General features: G+C 35.8%; 1 protein-coding gene and 1 long non-coding RNA gene across 3 annotated transcripts in view; one reads left to right on the top strand and one right to left on the bottom strand.

Moving 5' to 3' along the window:
* Nucleotides 1-16,408, bottom strand: part of LOC135201756 (cell adhesion molecule Dscam2-like) — a 180,581-nt gene that overhangs the window by 53,087 nt on the left and 111,086 nt on the right. For both annotated transcript variants that reach the window (XM_064230993.1, XM_064230994.1), the window contains exons 23-28: nucleotides 14,536-14,717; nucleotides 7,022-7,271; nucleotides 6,205-6,348; nucleotides 4,940-5,068; nucleotides 4,411-4,581; nucleotides 3,507-3,619 (exon numbers count right to left, since the gene is read on the bottom strand). In XM_064230993.1, coding sequence (XP_064087063.1) covers nucleotides 3,507-3,619; nucleotides 4,411-4,581; nucleotides 4,940-5,068; nucleotides 6,205-6,348; nucleotides 7,022-7,271; nucleotides 14,536-14,717 — 989 coding nt within the window. The remainder of the gene's footprint in view (nucleotides 1-3,506; nucleotides 3,620-4,410; nucleotides 4,582-4,939; nucleotides 5,069-6,204; nucleotides 6,349-7,021; nucleotides 7,272-14,535; nucleotides 14,718-16,408) is intronic.
* On the top strand, nucleotides 875-7,170 carry LOC135201757 (uncharacterized). Its single transcript, XR_010311599.1, has 3 exons — nucleotides 875-1,286; nucleotides 6,217-6,404; nucleotides 7,033-7,170. It is a non-coding gene; the product is annotated as an uncharacterized LOC135201757 (long non-coding RNA).

Here is a 16,408-nt window from a genome sequence, read left to right as displayed (position 1 = left end):
CCAGGTTCTTAAGCTGTAGGTCTTTCTCCTCTCTCGCTCTTTGCTTCTTCCTCCAATATCTTCCAACGCCTCCTTAAGTGATGTCTTGAAGGGATAAAGAGTTTTTTAAGGGAAGTTTCTTTCTCAGAATTTTTCCGAAGTGGTTAATCTTGCTAGTGATTATAACAACTGAATAATAACACTCGTATGTTTCTTTCTCACAAATAGGATTTTTTTAAGGGATGCTCCTGTCTCGGAATTTTACAGAAATAGATTAAGCTTCACTTTGATTACATTCATTAAATTACCACCTTGTGTATGTAATCTTTTTCATCTTATTTGTTAATCATCGCATCCACGTGCCTTGTATTTCTCTACCTTACTGTGTTTTGATGGACTATCCGCCATTTATTTCAAACTTACTCATATGCCCCGTCTGGTCGTCTGTAGGCTATCGAAGCGTTCGGTTTATATCAGAATCAACGTACCTTTGAATGGAACAATCAATTTCTGAAAGGTGCAGTGTTAATTGGCGACCCAAAGACGAAAATAAAAAAAAGTATACAATTACCTATCTAAGAGAATGTTTTGAAAGAGTAAACCTGAAAATGGTTGAAAATACGCCTTTGCAATCAAGCCAATGTCATTCATTCGGGGGCTTTTGCTTTGCTTATCATAAAATACGTACGTTTATCCTACACCTCGAGGGGAGATTTCTTTGAGCTGTAACATGTGTATTATTATTATTTATTTATTTTCTTTTTGAAAGGAGAAAAGCAGTGAATTTTACGTACAAAATCAATTTTATTGTTTGCAATGTATGCAATGAAATACGACGAAGAAAGCCTTTTCTATAATTCTATTATATGGATACATCATACACTAAGACGGTTTCACATAGAAATTGATGTCCTAAAAACTATTTTTTGGAAGGAGAATATTACCATTCACGGACGTTGGAATCCTGAATAAAGGAAGAAATCGGCAAACAGCACCCTACAGATTTCAACAATTCATTCCCAATCATACTCAAAATCGCGTCCCCACTTCTCTATTACTGTTGACACAACACAATTTCTCAGACATATTATTTTTTCATTTTTTTTTTTTTTACCATTCCATTCACTTGGAATTTCATATATGAAGTTCATTCCAAAGCCACACCTGTCACAGTACATTTTAAAACTTTCCTTAGCTAATTTAATATTTCTATTCAGCCTTTCACAGATTTTCTTCAGGTGGTGGATGGTGTTGTCTGAGAACATCCGATTATAAAGGACGATCAACTTTATGAAATATCTTCAACAGTAAGTACAATGAACTAACTGGGCGTCGGCACCAGAGATCCGGGACGAGAAATTGAAAAGAACTCAATCCACTACTGGAGAACTGGAGACCAAATAAAGGAACGATATTCATAAGATGGCAGGTCTCAAATATCTCAAAAGGCCTCAGTATACTGTTGTTGATGGAGTGATGCCCTTTAATTAATTTAATCACTTGCAAGATTACCTCACACCTGTTTTAATTAACTTAGTCTGATTTTCTGCAATACCTGTAAGTTGTTTAAGGGATCACTTTTGCCTTTAGAGTATTCAGTCGTTTAGTACCTGTGATGAAGGTTCAGGTGTCTGGATGTTGTGATGTAACAATTAATGAATGGTAAGTGTAGTAACCAGATACTTGGCACTTTGTCTCAATATATATATATATGTGTGTGTGTTTAGTGTATATATATATATATATATATATATATATATATATATATATATATATATATTATATATATATGTATATATATGTATATGTATATGTATATATATATATATATATATATATATATATATATATATATATATATCGTATATATATATCGCTGTGTGGGTGTGCACATTTATGTTCGAATGATATTTTATTAAATCCAGGTGTAGAATGCCTGTCTCTAACTTACTTTAGTCGTCGAGAATGAGTAAATTTTCAATTCTACTAAGTAATTCATCCCGACATTTTGATAGCACACAAAATATAAAAAAAAGCTCTAAATACCAAAAATGTTGGATGCCCTATCAACGGATACTCAACAACAAAAGCAATTTTATGAAACATTTTAATTATAACATGGAAAAAAACCGTACGGGTCAAAATCAAATTAACTCTAATAGCATTACAAAGGTCCTTCAACAAAAACAAACAACGAACACACTGAAGAAACAACGGGAACATACTCACCAGCGGGCAACAGCCTCATTTCCCCCAACATGATGTCGGATGAAAAGTGAGCATCAAATTCCAAAGTCGAGCAGGTCTGAAACAGGAAGTGACGTCGCAATATGGCACGTTTTTTTATTTATTTATTTATACATTCTTTACGGTGCTCCAGGTGCCTTTATACTGTGCGATAATACATCGATGCACGGTGAAGACGGTGAAACAGAACCGGTAAAATCTTTAAACCGCAGTTACACTGTAAGTATATATATATATATATATATATATATATATATATATATATATATATATGATATATATATATACGTATACGTGTACACGTGTATATATATATATATATATATATATATATATATATATATATATAGTATATATATATATACACCGACGACTCGGGTAAAATGTCAAGTGTCACAGGAACGGATTTTCCGTTGCTACGCCAAACCGAAGCACTGTATTATTGACTCTCCAGGGAGCCAAGGTCGCGTCCGTAATCACACATTCTTATCCATCCATACCTTCCTATCGAAGACCTCGCGATCCTGACTCAAACATGTGCGTGACTTGTGCGCTTCTAACGAGGAGAGCTTCTGATATTGCATGTGAAATGGTCGTGCTTGTTTATCTGCACAATTGTCGACTGACGTTGGCTACCACAATCATCAAAAATGAACACCACACTTATATATTCATGATTCATGACGAACAGATGACTGATGACAAGATATACATGTAAGAATGAAATCCAAATGACAGAAACATAAAAGACTGCGAAAATCTTCCTTAATTAATGAGAGGGTTCTAGGACACACGTTAACCGCGTTTTAATCAAGCGTTTTACATCCACCATAAGAATGCGAAATGAGCGTTATTTCAGGCGAATGGGAATATGACATTATAATAACATCTAACCCCCTTGCCCGTAAAAAGTTAGGATGCAGTGAGGGACACGCATACATATATATCCAAGTAATCTCCGTCAAGAGGGGAATATTTAGCTGTTGTTAAAATGGCGCTCACTGGGATTTCGTTTCCGTCCGTGATTATCAAGGTTCTTGAAAATACGATGATGCTCGAACGTACTTACTCCAATTAAATGGACTTCCGTTAATCAGCGAGTCTTCACATGTCTTCATATCAATAAAGAAAAACGGGGGACGTCATTATCCAATTATTCCACGAGTGGATAGTTTTGACGAAAGACTGCAAATATAACGTGATTTTCGGTCAGCAGCATATCATGTTTTACGAGAGAGAGAGAGAGAGAGAGAGAGAGAGAGAGAGAGAGAGACACTAACCTTATCTGAGGTACGAGTTTGGTAGATCGGATACATCGGGATGTGGTTCGGGTCGGGAGGTGCCGGGTCCGGAAGCTGGAAGGTGGCGTACGGATAGATGTCCTCCGCGTTCTCTGTTGGGTACCAAAAGTTAATGTGATTAGTAAATGAAAAGATTATATATATATATATATATATATATATATATATATATATATATATATATATATACATATATATATATACATATATATATATATATATATATAAATATATATATATACATATATATATATATATATATATATATATATATATATATATATACACACACACACACACATATATATATAATATATATATATATCTATATATATATATATATATATATCTTTTGTTCTTATAAAGCAAGCTTCAACATAAAAATACTCGTTATCCTTCCACTCCTTACAGAAGTATGTACTTAATTTTCACCTCTTTAGTTGCAAGTTAAAGACCAGCTACTATAAAAGTATGCGGGGAAGTAAACGTGAGGTTGAAGAAGGCTTTGAACCACTAGAAAATATTAAGTCCTGGTTCTCATATCGTCTTTGGAATTTATTGATTTGGCCTTTTTTGTGCCTAGTACTGCTTTATTATAAAATTTGTTCGCTGCAATAACACCTCATTAGTTATATATTATATTACTATATATATATATATATATATATTATATATATATATATCTATATATAGCTATAGATATAATTATATATATATTATTATATATATAGATATATTCTGCGCACATCTGCTACTCATCGGTACACTACTCCCTTTTCCTCTCACGCTCGGAAGGCTAGAGAGTCACAGCTCACAGTCTTGAAGAGCGGATCAAGGAGGGGAGTTTTGGTTACCATAGAAACATTCTCTCTCTCTCTCTTACCTGGCACTCTGTCGTTTTGTTGGTCCCTTGGGTTGGCTTTCCTGATGGTGGCATAGTACTGCTCCCTCTGGGCCAGGTTGTGCTTGTTGTCCCTGGCGGCCGTGTTGGCGTTGCGTCCTCCATCGCTGCTGGCTTCTGTGCCTCCGTCGCCTCCGCTGGTGTTCGTCGTTTCTGCGACAGCGGAGGTGATGTGGGTTAATAAGAGAAGGTGGGAACGTTAAATTGCGCTGGCCTCAAGTTTTACGTATGAGAGAGAGAGAGAGAATAATTTACTTCAGTTTACACGAGAGAGAGAGAGAGAGAGAGAGAGAGAGAGAGAGAAAACATATTACTGAAAGAAAGATTACTTCAGTTCACACGTGAGAGAGAGAGAGAGAGAGAGAGAGAGAGAGAGAGAGAGAGAGAGAGAGAGCTGGAAAACGATTTTAATGAAGGAAAAATGATTTCAGTTCACACTTTATTGTATATAATATAAAATACTTTTCCTGCCATGAAATATCAACAACAACCGAACACTGTTCAGTCATACTTCTCCTGACGCAGTAGCAGACGAGGCCAAGAGACGAAGCGAGAGCCACGATAGAGGTAAGCAGAGGCAGGAGAACCCTTACAGACACCCACTGGGCTGAGGGCCTTACAGACCAGGCGGGTGGCAGCTCTGAAAAGGGAGAAAATTGTTATGAAAATATACATATATAAATACATAAAAGTCTATGATAAACAGACGTAGTGTGTCGTTCGTTCGATTTCAATTATACAAATAAATACTTCATTCCCAATTCAACTACAATTATTCATTTATTTGTCTCTGTGGATTCTGTATTTTACAAAACCTCGATAAACTAAAATAAAACGTTTGCTTGAATACACCATAAGAATTTTTACAATAATGTAACTCCACAGTAACATAAACATACGGTATTATGAAACAGAGAGACCTCTTATCATTAAAAGTATTTCAGTTTCGCATTTCCACAAATTCAGTGATCTAGAGCTATGATGAGAAAGATATTGCACCAACGAGTCCAAGTTTCTCACTGAATAGGAAATGGTTTCGTTAAAAAATACTTGTCGGTTGTGACATACAGAAATCTGGAAAAGCATCAAGTATGAGTAAATGCAAGTGTTACTGTTTTTAATTTCACTTTCAAAAGCATAAGCTCTTTAGTTCTTTCTGAATCTGTTCCCTTCGGAGAGTTCTTCATTTCTGTTGTTAAAAAATCGCTAAAAATATCAAAGATAGAAGTAGGTTGAAGATAAATGGCGAAGGTAATTTAATGCAATGCGAAAATGATGATGAGCGAATAGACTTGGAATTAATGAGAAAATTAATTAATACACTGGTTACCAGTGTTTACTGGAAAATAACGTACGTACATAAGGAATAAATTTCAATCTACTTCGGATATGTAAAAAACCTAAAATCTTCGAAAGTTGGATAGAACATATTTTTTGACATTACAAATACTGAGATTACTCGTCAAAAGGGAAATTTATAGAAGTGGATACCCACGCGCACACACATATACACAATGTATATATATATATATATATATATATATATATATATATATATATATATATATATATATATATATGTGTGTGTGTGTGTGTGTGTAGATAAATACGTATGTGTGAATGCATGTTTCCAAAAACTTGATTTGCTGAAAATTTTGAATCTAAAAGCACAACTTCGGTTTTGCTCTTTCTTTACTTCCCCATATTACTCTTCTCTCCTTAAGGATATTAAAATTAACCGATAAAAAAAGATATTAGGTTAAAAAAAAAACTGACCTCCTCCAACAGTGAGAGTAGTGAAGGTGTAGGCGTGGGTTGTTGAGCCAGCGCTGGACACAGCAGTGACCCTCAGGGAATAAGTGGTGGAAGGATCCAGCCCTTCAATCTCCACCTTGCTGTCCTGGGGACCTCCGCTGGACACTAAAAAGGACCAGAGGAAATCGTCAGAGGCTTTGCCTTAACTTTCTTAGGGATGGGTAAATATTATTGCAAAATTAATTTATGTGGATGTTACGTGAAATTATGGAGGGAATAATTAAATGTTGAACCCTATGAAGGAAAAAGATGAAAAAAAATGTTTAATGATAATTAATTTTTGTCAAATCTGAACGCTGATGTTAATTCGAAGCGGGGAGGTTTCATATCAAGTGTATTTATGGGTTACAAGAAATTCAAGGTAAAAAGCCCAATACAAATAGTCACGGACTATTAGGTATTCTGAGGTATCTGAAATCCTGCTCTGGAAAACCTATACCTCAAATAATTAAATTGTTTATAAATGGAATTCAATTTTATTTCAGACCTCAAACTAATTTGGATAATTTTACATAGTAATTTGGATAGTTTTACACTAACTGTACACTAAATAAAATCGTCTAGAATAAAACATACAGAAATTAAACTGTATTTCATACGCGTATACCTCAATTGGAGGTATGTGTAATACATCTAAATACAGAAAGGGTAACTTGTATGACACGAAACTGATTATCAAAGATTATTATTGTATCACTTTCTCAAGGGGGATACTTAACCAATGAACATAACTTTCAAATAAAAAAATGTTTCCACTAACGCTTCTACATCTTCTCACCTTGAATCCAGTGTTGGTGATGGAGCTGGCGATATTCAAGGACCATGTGCGTGATGGGACACCCCTGGGCCATCCACGCCTTGGGGAAGACGGTGACGCTCGAGGAGTTGGGCGTCAGGAAATGAGACAGCTGAGGGGGTTGAGGTGGACCGCCCACGGTTCTGACCACTGCAGTGGTACTGGCAGGACTCGAACCCACGACGTTATGGGCGACTACATATACGTGATACCTTGAGCCACACTCTAACCCCTGTGAGAACAGAGTGGAAAGGTATCTATCAAACAACAGAAGCGGGTAGCTATCAAATAGCAGTTATAAACTCATAAATGTCTAAAGGAAAGCTTATCTCATATCAACTAGGAATAAAAGACAAATAATAACATAAAACGAACAGTTAATTTCAAAAGGTCATTTTCATTAAAAGCCACATAGCATGTAATACGCGTCATATCAGAAAAAAATTATGGTTATAAAGAATGGAAAAAAAATGCTAACATGTAAACTGATCCAACATGACGTGGTTAATGAGTATACTGAGCCTGTTCGGTCACAAGGAGTGAAATGTAAATATGTCAAAGCATTAATGAGCGTTAATGGACTGCACATCCTGTGGGGAGTGGATAAGTGAACATTTTATTCCCAAATAAAAAAAGTCGTTCAAAAGAGTTTTTATATCAAATCCTTTAAAAGACATCGTCAAAAAGCAGCCACTCGGAATGCTGTAAAATAAGATATTCATCAATCTCGGGTCATTAATGAAGATTTATATCATATCTGAACAAGTCAACGAAAAAGTCACTCCCAGGATAACTTAAAACCAGAGGTAATAAAAAACGAAGCAAACTTACAAAGAATCATTTCATCAGTTATTTCCATTTGTGTCAAACGCTTTTCATAAAAAAATCTCAAGATTTAATTTTACATGTTTTTATAGTAAAAAACACGTCACTATCCTTTACATCAGGTATTTGTAATCTTTTAGTGATTTAATAACATGTGTGAATATTTCATTTCAAGAAATACGAAATAGCAATAGACATATCATAACAAATATTAATGATGAATTGGGCAAAAAGCACACACAAAACTTCCAGGAAATAAAAGAAACAAGATATTTATTACAAGAACAGTAGTCAATGTCTCCTTTTTTTCTCCTATAACAAACATTGAGAGAGAGAGAGAGAGAGAGAGAGAGAGAGAGAGAGAGAGAGAGAGAGAGAGAGAGAGAGAATGCTTTTGGACGCAAAAAGCCGATAGAAACACGAAAGAAAACTGTCATCGTTCACTCACCAAGAGCAACCAGCAGGGTACGTCTGTTCTCCTCCAGACAAAGAACCTGCAAGACCCAACTTCCAAAACAATGTGTGTGTTTGTTTGTTTGTTTGTGTATGTGTTTGTGCGAAAGTAAAAGAAACTTTCTGCCGCAACCCTTTGTTGGCCGAAAGTTCGAAGGTCTGGGCCCGCCCTTGAGCAACAGTTAGCAGAACTTCTGTTGTTTTTAATAAGAAAAAAGGGCAACAAGGCAAGCTCCACGGGCGTACAAGTAGGGCCAAGTTGCTTAGAATAGTTCAGGCACAAAATATGTCTTTCCTTTTTATATTATTCTTCCTCGAGAGAGAGAGAGAGAGAGAGAGAGAGAGAGAGAGAGAGAGAGAGAGAGAGAGAGAGAGAGAGAGGTTATCCGGATTACTTTCAGAGAACGAGAAAGCGTGATTACCTAGATTCTTTTGAGAGGAAGAGCTATAATTATTTTAAATTCCGACTCCCAGAGGATGTTAAAGATTTAGTACATTATATGTTCATCTAACTGGAAAAGAAAGGTAATCCGTATGAAGCTGAAGATTTAAAATAAAGCTGGATAAATCTAATCTGGAGAAACAGGCTTCTTTCCTGGAACATCATATGCCTCTGATGTACGAAAGGTATATATCTCTCATTAAGCCATTATGACGTAGGTACCGAGAAACATACGGCAGCCCAAATCAAAGTTTAAACCTGACTGGCGATCAAGGAAACACAGAAGAAGGTAGACTTCCGTATTCCAGCAGAGAATGAAGAACTCACTATACTGGTTGTTCTAACGACCGGGACTTCAGTTCAGGGTCTGTGGGAATGGGAAGTCTGACGTGTGTAACGCCGTCGAGGAGGTAGGGATTCAGAAAAGGACATCGAGTTAAGAGAGATGTATAACAGGACGCAGAGCTAATTACACAGTTTCTTTCTGTCTAATTATGGAGTGTTAATCTAAACGTGGTGGTTTTAACTGAGAGTTTCAGTTGAAATTTGAGGTCTGCTCTAGATATCATTGTCACTTTAATATGGCGAGTTTTTTTTTGTACTACGAAGCTTCGCTTTTAAATGAAAGGGTGACGACATGGTTTTAACATTAAGTACCAATGTAGTTGAGTATTCAGTCTATGGAACGTTTACTTCGATAACGTAACGATGTTATTATGGAGTGTTCGACAGAATGAGGTGCTGGGTTCATTGTAAAGCCATTGTCCAAACGCAGATACCATAATACCATAATAATATATATTACTCATACGGATCAGACTATAATCTCAACTATGAATATTTCCTGACAAGAGAATATAGTTTCTCTATTAATGACCAAACTAGATGAGAGAAGGGTTATACTTGAATGAATGAAAAGAATTTTTGCGTTAGGGAATTCAGTTTGATCTAGATAAAAGAGGAATGTTTATCTCTACCAGAAAAAAATGTTCAGTGTTCATCGGTATGTGATGTGTATTGCTAACTAATGAAATGGCTATTTTTCAGGGTAAGGATAAAACAAGGATTTTGGGCCAACTTTTTCTTTTCATGCCTAATGGTTGCTTTGTTTTGTACGTGAAATACACCGCCCAGTTGAAGCTGTAAAAACTGCTTACTCCCTAAATGGCCGTTGAAAACGTTATTTTTTAATAACAACATCTGACGCAATTATTTATTAAGTTTTATTGAATTATTCTTAAGGTATAAATCAAAGCGGCCTAAGAAAACGGGTATGGAGAAATTCTTCTTCTGGTCACAACGAGCAACGTGAAACTATGCAATATTCAAATGAACCGACTTCCTAACCCGATCAATGCATATTTGTAACCTGTAATTAGACGTCAATGCAATGAATGTATTAAAAATACCTTGGAATCTATATATAGATAGATATATATACATACATACATACACACACACACACACACACACATATATATATATATATATATATATATATATATATATATATATATATATATATATATATAACCTTTGTTAGACATTAACACCGCAGGCGCGAACAACTACTGATTAATGCTGATACCGATAATGTATACTCCCTGCGTTGATAGAACAAACAGTATGCAAACACGCATTTGAATTTTTGTTATTCGAAATAGAAAAGCTAATTCATCAGAGGGGTGTATGTCTGTCAGAGAGAGAGAGAGAGAGAGAGAGAGAGAGAGAGAGAGAGCGTATGGTGAATCTTGACAAATGTCTGCGGTTTCAGATGCGTACTCACGCCATACTCATTCTCATGAAGCCTCTAGTGGCGAGTATGTAAATGAATATTGTAAAACGGAACGTGGCCGACCCGAATGGATATTCACCTTTATCGAGGTTGATTATTTAGGCTTAGGTCTACTTGCATCCCATTTTATCCGGAATAGAATCCGATGCACTATTTAGCAAATCCGGATAAATATGCGGATTCGGAGGGATGACCATCTCCGTTTATCAAGACTAATAATCTACAACATGAATAAGAATGTATTTTTTTTCTACGTTCCATAACAAACAGGTCCCAAATGAATGATTTACTCTAAATCTGCTCTTTATATATGGGACAGCGTTTCGTCACCCATTGAATGGATGTATAGCTTTCATTTTCAGTTAAAAGAATTACTCGCAAAATTCGTGGAGATCAACACTGAACGAAAATGAAGTTCACGACAAATGGACACGAAACCCTCAAACTAATAAACTAAGACTTACGGCGAAGACTGGAATTTTACGCTACAGGAATCGTACTTATACTAAAGCTACGATCATGAAATTGAAAAAACTATACGGATTTCAAAGTCACAATTTCATTGTTTGTTAGGTTTTTACGTTGCATGGAACCAGTGGTTATTCAGCAACGGGACCAACGGCTTTACGTGACTTCTGAACCTCGTCGAGAGTGAACTTTTATCACCAGAAAAACACATGGAATGCCCCAGAAACGAACTCGTGGTCACCGAGGTGGCAGGCCAAGACCATACCGATTACGTCACTAAGGTACTTAAAGTCACAATTTAGGGGGACTAAAATTTAAAAATTAGATACTAGCAATCATACCTCGAAAGGAATAACTTTCAAATTTTTAAAGAAACGTAACACTTACGACGTCCATGAGACCACAATTCAAAATTATTTCTGATCTAAAGCGTTCCTGTAAAGGGTAGAAAAATACTATATAAAACTACACTACATGTAGTCTCCATTTAAGCCTCGTATAACTCGAGAAATCTGAAACTTGTAATTATCAACTAAAACTTACAATTAAACGAGTTGTTTTATCATTGATCGAGATGTCATTTTTATTTACTGATTCTGAACCGGTTCAGTAATAACTGGCAAGACACCTTATGACCTCTCACAATATCATAACAAAACCGAGCTCGTTCATTACAAGAATGCACAGCAAAATATATCAATATGTATACCAATACGACGCAAGTATGTTATTTCGTGTTATTTGTTAAATTCAGTGATCTTTCATTTAATGCAAAAATTCCCCAAATAAGCAAACATTTGCCTCACTCTACACAAACCTCATTTGCGCTGATTTCCCCAAAACATTTTTTTCCAAATACAAACGGAAAAAAGAAAACGAATTATCCTAAATTCATGAACCGAGGCTACAAAGCAACGAACTCGCAGCCATTTGGAGCAATTTCCAATAATTCGATGAGTTAAAAAAAAAAAACAAAAAAAAAAACAGAGCTATTACTGTATGCATATACAGACACAGGCAAAGCTCCAGTACAGAATGGAGAGTGCGCGAGTTTCACAGCCGGGGTTTACTACCAAAGATCCGGAGTGGTCCTGTGTTCGCATAATAGGATTCGGCTTAGCGATCACGAAGCCCAACAACAACAACAGCAGCAGCAGCAGCGACAACTACAACCCCTTCTCCTAATTCCATCCCCCTCCCCACCCTACGCTAAATTAAATATTGATCACAACAAGCATCAAAAGAATATCTTTCGAATATTTTCTCTTTCTTGTGGATAAAGGAAAATGCGTGACGTAACGGCTATTAGCTGATGCTTGGTCTATTTAAAGCGGTTTACGTGTGTACATTTAATTCTTGGCGTAGCGTAGGCGACCTTCCATACAGCCTACAGGTCGTACGAGACAAGTCTTTTCCCTGGGGGAAAATTTCCTTTTTCCAATAATGAGGGTATTCGAGGGGCTTTAGTAGTGGAAGAGATTATGAATGAAGAGAGAGAGAGAGAGAGAGAGAGAGAGAGAGAGACTGCATACTTACGTTAACCTAGAAAAAAACCGTGTAATCTCGCGCTATCCTAGAGAGAGAGAGAGAGAATCACGTATTCTAGAAGTAACCTTATTCTTCCGGTATTACACCTCTGTTAAAACTTTCCTCCTAAGTTTAAAAAGCCTTGAAGTTCTTAACACGGGCAACAACTACGAGATCAACTTAAGTCTTTTACAACTTGGCGGCATTTGCTTCAGGTTTTTCTAACCTCAAGGAATACCAACACAGCACGCTGAAAGAAAAAAAAAAACTTCTTTCCTTGGTTTTTACTCGTTTATCGTTGTGTTGCAGTCAACGCTGAATCATCCCGTGAGTTTCATCACTGGTAGTTCGTCTCTTTTATGAATAAACTCCAATGCAATAAGGTAGACTCACTTTTGTTAAGATTAATTCAATCGCGTATGTTGACAGACCTTATGGCAGTCAGGAAGGCTAGCAAAAAGTTGAGGTAACAATACATCTTGTGCTAAAGGTAGAGCACTCACTTGATCATGTTTTGTTGGGTAACATTTGTTAAATACTGCATGATGCTATGACATTACCAACGTCAGATAAACATGTACAGGATAACTATACTTTCTATAATCTCCAGTGCTGTGGACAAGATTGCCCTGTCTGATGATAGGGCATTAGTGCTTTAGTTAACCGTGGTGTATTAGTAAAATAGGTTGAGCTGCGAGTTAATGGGATTTATATGCATTTTCTTTACGAAAAATTAACAGTCCAGAAGTATGGTAAAGACTCCTTATAATAGCATAAAGACAAAAGAGCAACATTCTGTCAAGCCGAGGCCTTACAAAGCTCTACGGACACTGCCGTCCATATTTCGCTTACATGCAGAGACATGTAAACGAACAGTATGAATATATATGCATTATATATATATATATACGTACATACACACACACACACACACACATATATATAGTATATACACATATATATAACATATATATATATATATAATATAGCTCATATAGATATATATATGATATTCAACGCTAATATTCAACAAGTGAAAAGCAAACAAATGAAATATTAATTACACTAAGCTTTAAAACGAGGAGTGAAACAGGAACAAACGTATACGCCAATAAAAAATGTGCGAAAACCAAAATGAAATCATATAATTTATTAATAATCCATTATGCTAAAACCTACACGAAAAATCAGTGAAAAAGTGTAAACCTTGGGAATAAATGTACCACAAAATGCAGTACTATCACCAAAGATATGCTTTTACTCCAAAGTTTAAGCGAGGTAGATCTGAATTATGCATAAAAAATAATGAATGAAAACTTATTTTTCATTTAACCTACCATTACGTCGCAATTTTGCATTAATATCGCAATAACCCCGCTGCAAAAAAGAGGGAATGCAAAGTCGATGCCGCAGAGGACGCAGGTTAATAAAACGGATTTGAAAGTCAAAGCAAACATTTGACAATAGAGATGATACGGTTACCAAGTGCTGATTTGCAATTTAATACGAAAGGACACCAGTCACCTGTCATACATATTTGAGCATGCATATTCCATCAATGATAATTCGATTCCGAAATATTCCGCGAAGCTACAAGAGTACAATCTAGTCAAGTTATGGTCCAATTACATGGATAATGATTGCAAAAATGTCAAGTGGAAAGTTATGTTAATTCGCTGTTGTTGAAATAACTAATTAAGTTCCGGTAAAGTAAATTACCAGAATGCATTGACTGCCCCTGTTGTTTTGGAAATGAACCGGCAACGTCTGTATTATGAAATTAATCCACATGAACGATACTTTGAGTTTAGGGTAAACAGGTACTACCTATGTAAAGGGAAAGTATGAGGACAAAGTTCCACAATTACCAAAAACAATAAAAAAAAATGTAATAACCGCCATCAGCAAATATCAACTATTGCTATGACAGTATTACAACAACCAAAAAAAAAAAAAAAAAAGGTGCAACACCGATGTTTGACTTACCAGAACAGCGTAAGAGTTCGCATGTCTGTTAACGCTGACTTGGGTCCACGCCCCATGATCCTTCCTGTAATAGAGGGTGTACCCAGTGATGGGGGCTCCGCCGTTATCCCCTTGCTTCCACTGGACCTGGACGCGGCTTTCAGAGGGCGAGGAGGCTAGCACCAAGGGCGCGGATGGGGGCACTGAATCACGAGGGAGATAAAATAAGCAATTAATGATACACGTAGGTCGTCAGACATTATTGCTGGCTAGTCTACAGTATATATACTGAACTATGTACTCAGATAATAAGGGCTGAAACTAACACAGTAACACAAAAATATTAATCATGCACATATATTTAAAAACCATAAAAAAACTTTGCAGTACAAAATAAAATGGGACTATCGAATGGATTCTCAGCCGTTTGACTCTCATGTTTCAAAGCCACGTCTTGACCTGAATCAGATATGTCTAATTTGATCACCACGACTGCAGTTCAAGGACGTCCAAACTCCAATCTCCTCTAACGCATACTCTTTGTAAAGATTATTTTGAAAATAGGTAATCCTCTTTTAGAACTTAAAAATGGGAAATATTTCATTGGGGAAAATTTTTCTGCAATTTCTCAAAATACACATATACAGATCATTTTGTGAAGTTGGGGTGTATATTTAAAAAGGATATTAATAGGAGAGTGATACGTATGTATGCTGTTGATCAAAGTACATTGAACAAGGGGTATAAAGTGAACTCATGACAGCAGAAAGCCGGAGGAAATACACGATTAATAATGTATGAAATGCAATGATGTACCGGGACCGAAGAATTGATAGAAAGCAATATTGAAATACCTGTTCATGAGGACTCTTCACTTTCAAGGTACGACAGAGTTATGCTGAAATCACTTTGAAGTATGGCTGATTCTAGATCATTTAGCTCACTGTTGCCTCCTCTCCTAAATACTTGGAACGTAAAGTCCTCATGATATTATTCCTTTCTATCAATTCTTCATCCCGCATAGATATTTCATTTTATATATTGTGTAATTCCTATGTTTTTCGTCTTTTTACTGTCATGAACTTACTATATAACCCTTGTTCAATGTACTCTGATCATCAGCACACACAAATATCCTGACTTCACGAAGTTTTTTTTTCAGGAATAAAGGATTTGGCATTTTTAAATTCTAAACAAGCATTGCATATACTCAAAACAATCTTTACAAAAATACATATGCTCACAAACTAAAAGTTGAATACTTCATTTTTAGCAAACAACTCTCACCTTTTGTGATCTCCAAATCCATTCCAGAAATATTACATTCTACTATATTTGCAAGCTGCTTTTATACAAGAAAAACATGATGACCAAAGGCTATCAACCTTCTCTTGCAATACACTCCCTGTAATCGTTAAGTTCTTTTCCTAAATGTTAGCTGCTTTTATTTTATTCGCTGTTTTCATACGCATGCAAATATTCAATCATGAAATAATGCCTGAGAGCCAAACTGGGTTAGAATTATGAACAAAGATTCATTTTGATTCCTGAATGAAAGCTTCACCATTCGCTCTCTTAAGATGCAAATACGTACTATATATGTCCACATACCTGTATGTATATATATATATATATATATATATATATATATATATATATATATATATATATATATATACATACATACATAGATTGAAAACCTTAGTATAACTCTTGGTAATAAATACAAAACATAAGATTATTGGCATTTCAGGATTGACATTGTAATTCTTTTACGACATCACAGGAGAGAGAGAGAGAGAGAGAGAGAGAGAGAGAGAGAGAGAGAGAGAGCGTCAGGAATGAGGATCATCCCCTTAAGGGAGAAAGAGAATAATGACCACTTCACACAACA

The sequence above is a fragment of the Macrobrachium nipponense genome, chromosome 28, assembly GCF_015104395.2.
Source record: "Macrobrachium nipponense isolate FS-2020 chromosome 28, ASM1510439v2, whole genome shotgun sequence".
NCBI classification, from domain to species: Eukaryota; Metazoa; Arthropoda; class Malacostraca; order Decapoda; family Palaemonidae; genus Macrobrachium; species Macrobrachium nipponense.
This window is presented reverse-complemented; position numbering and strand designations above follow the sequence as displayed.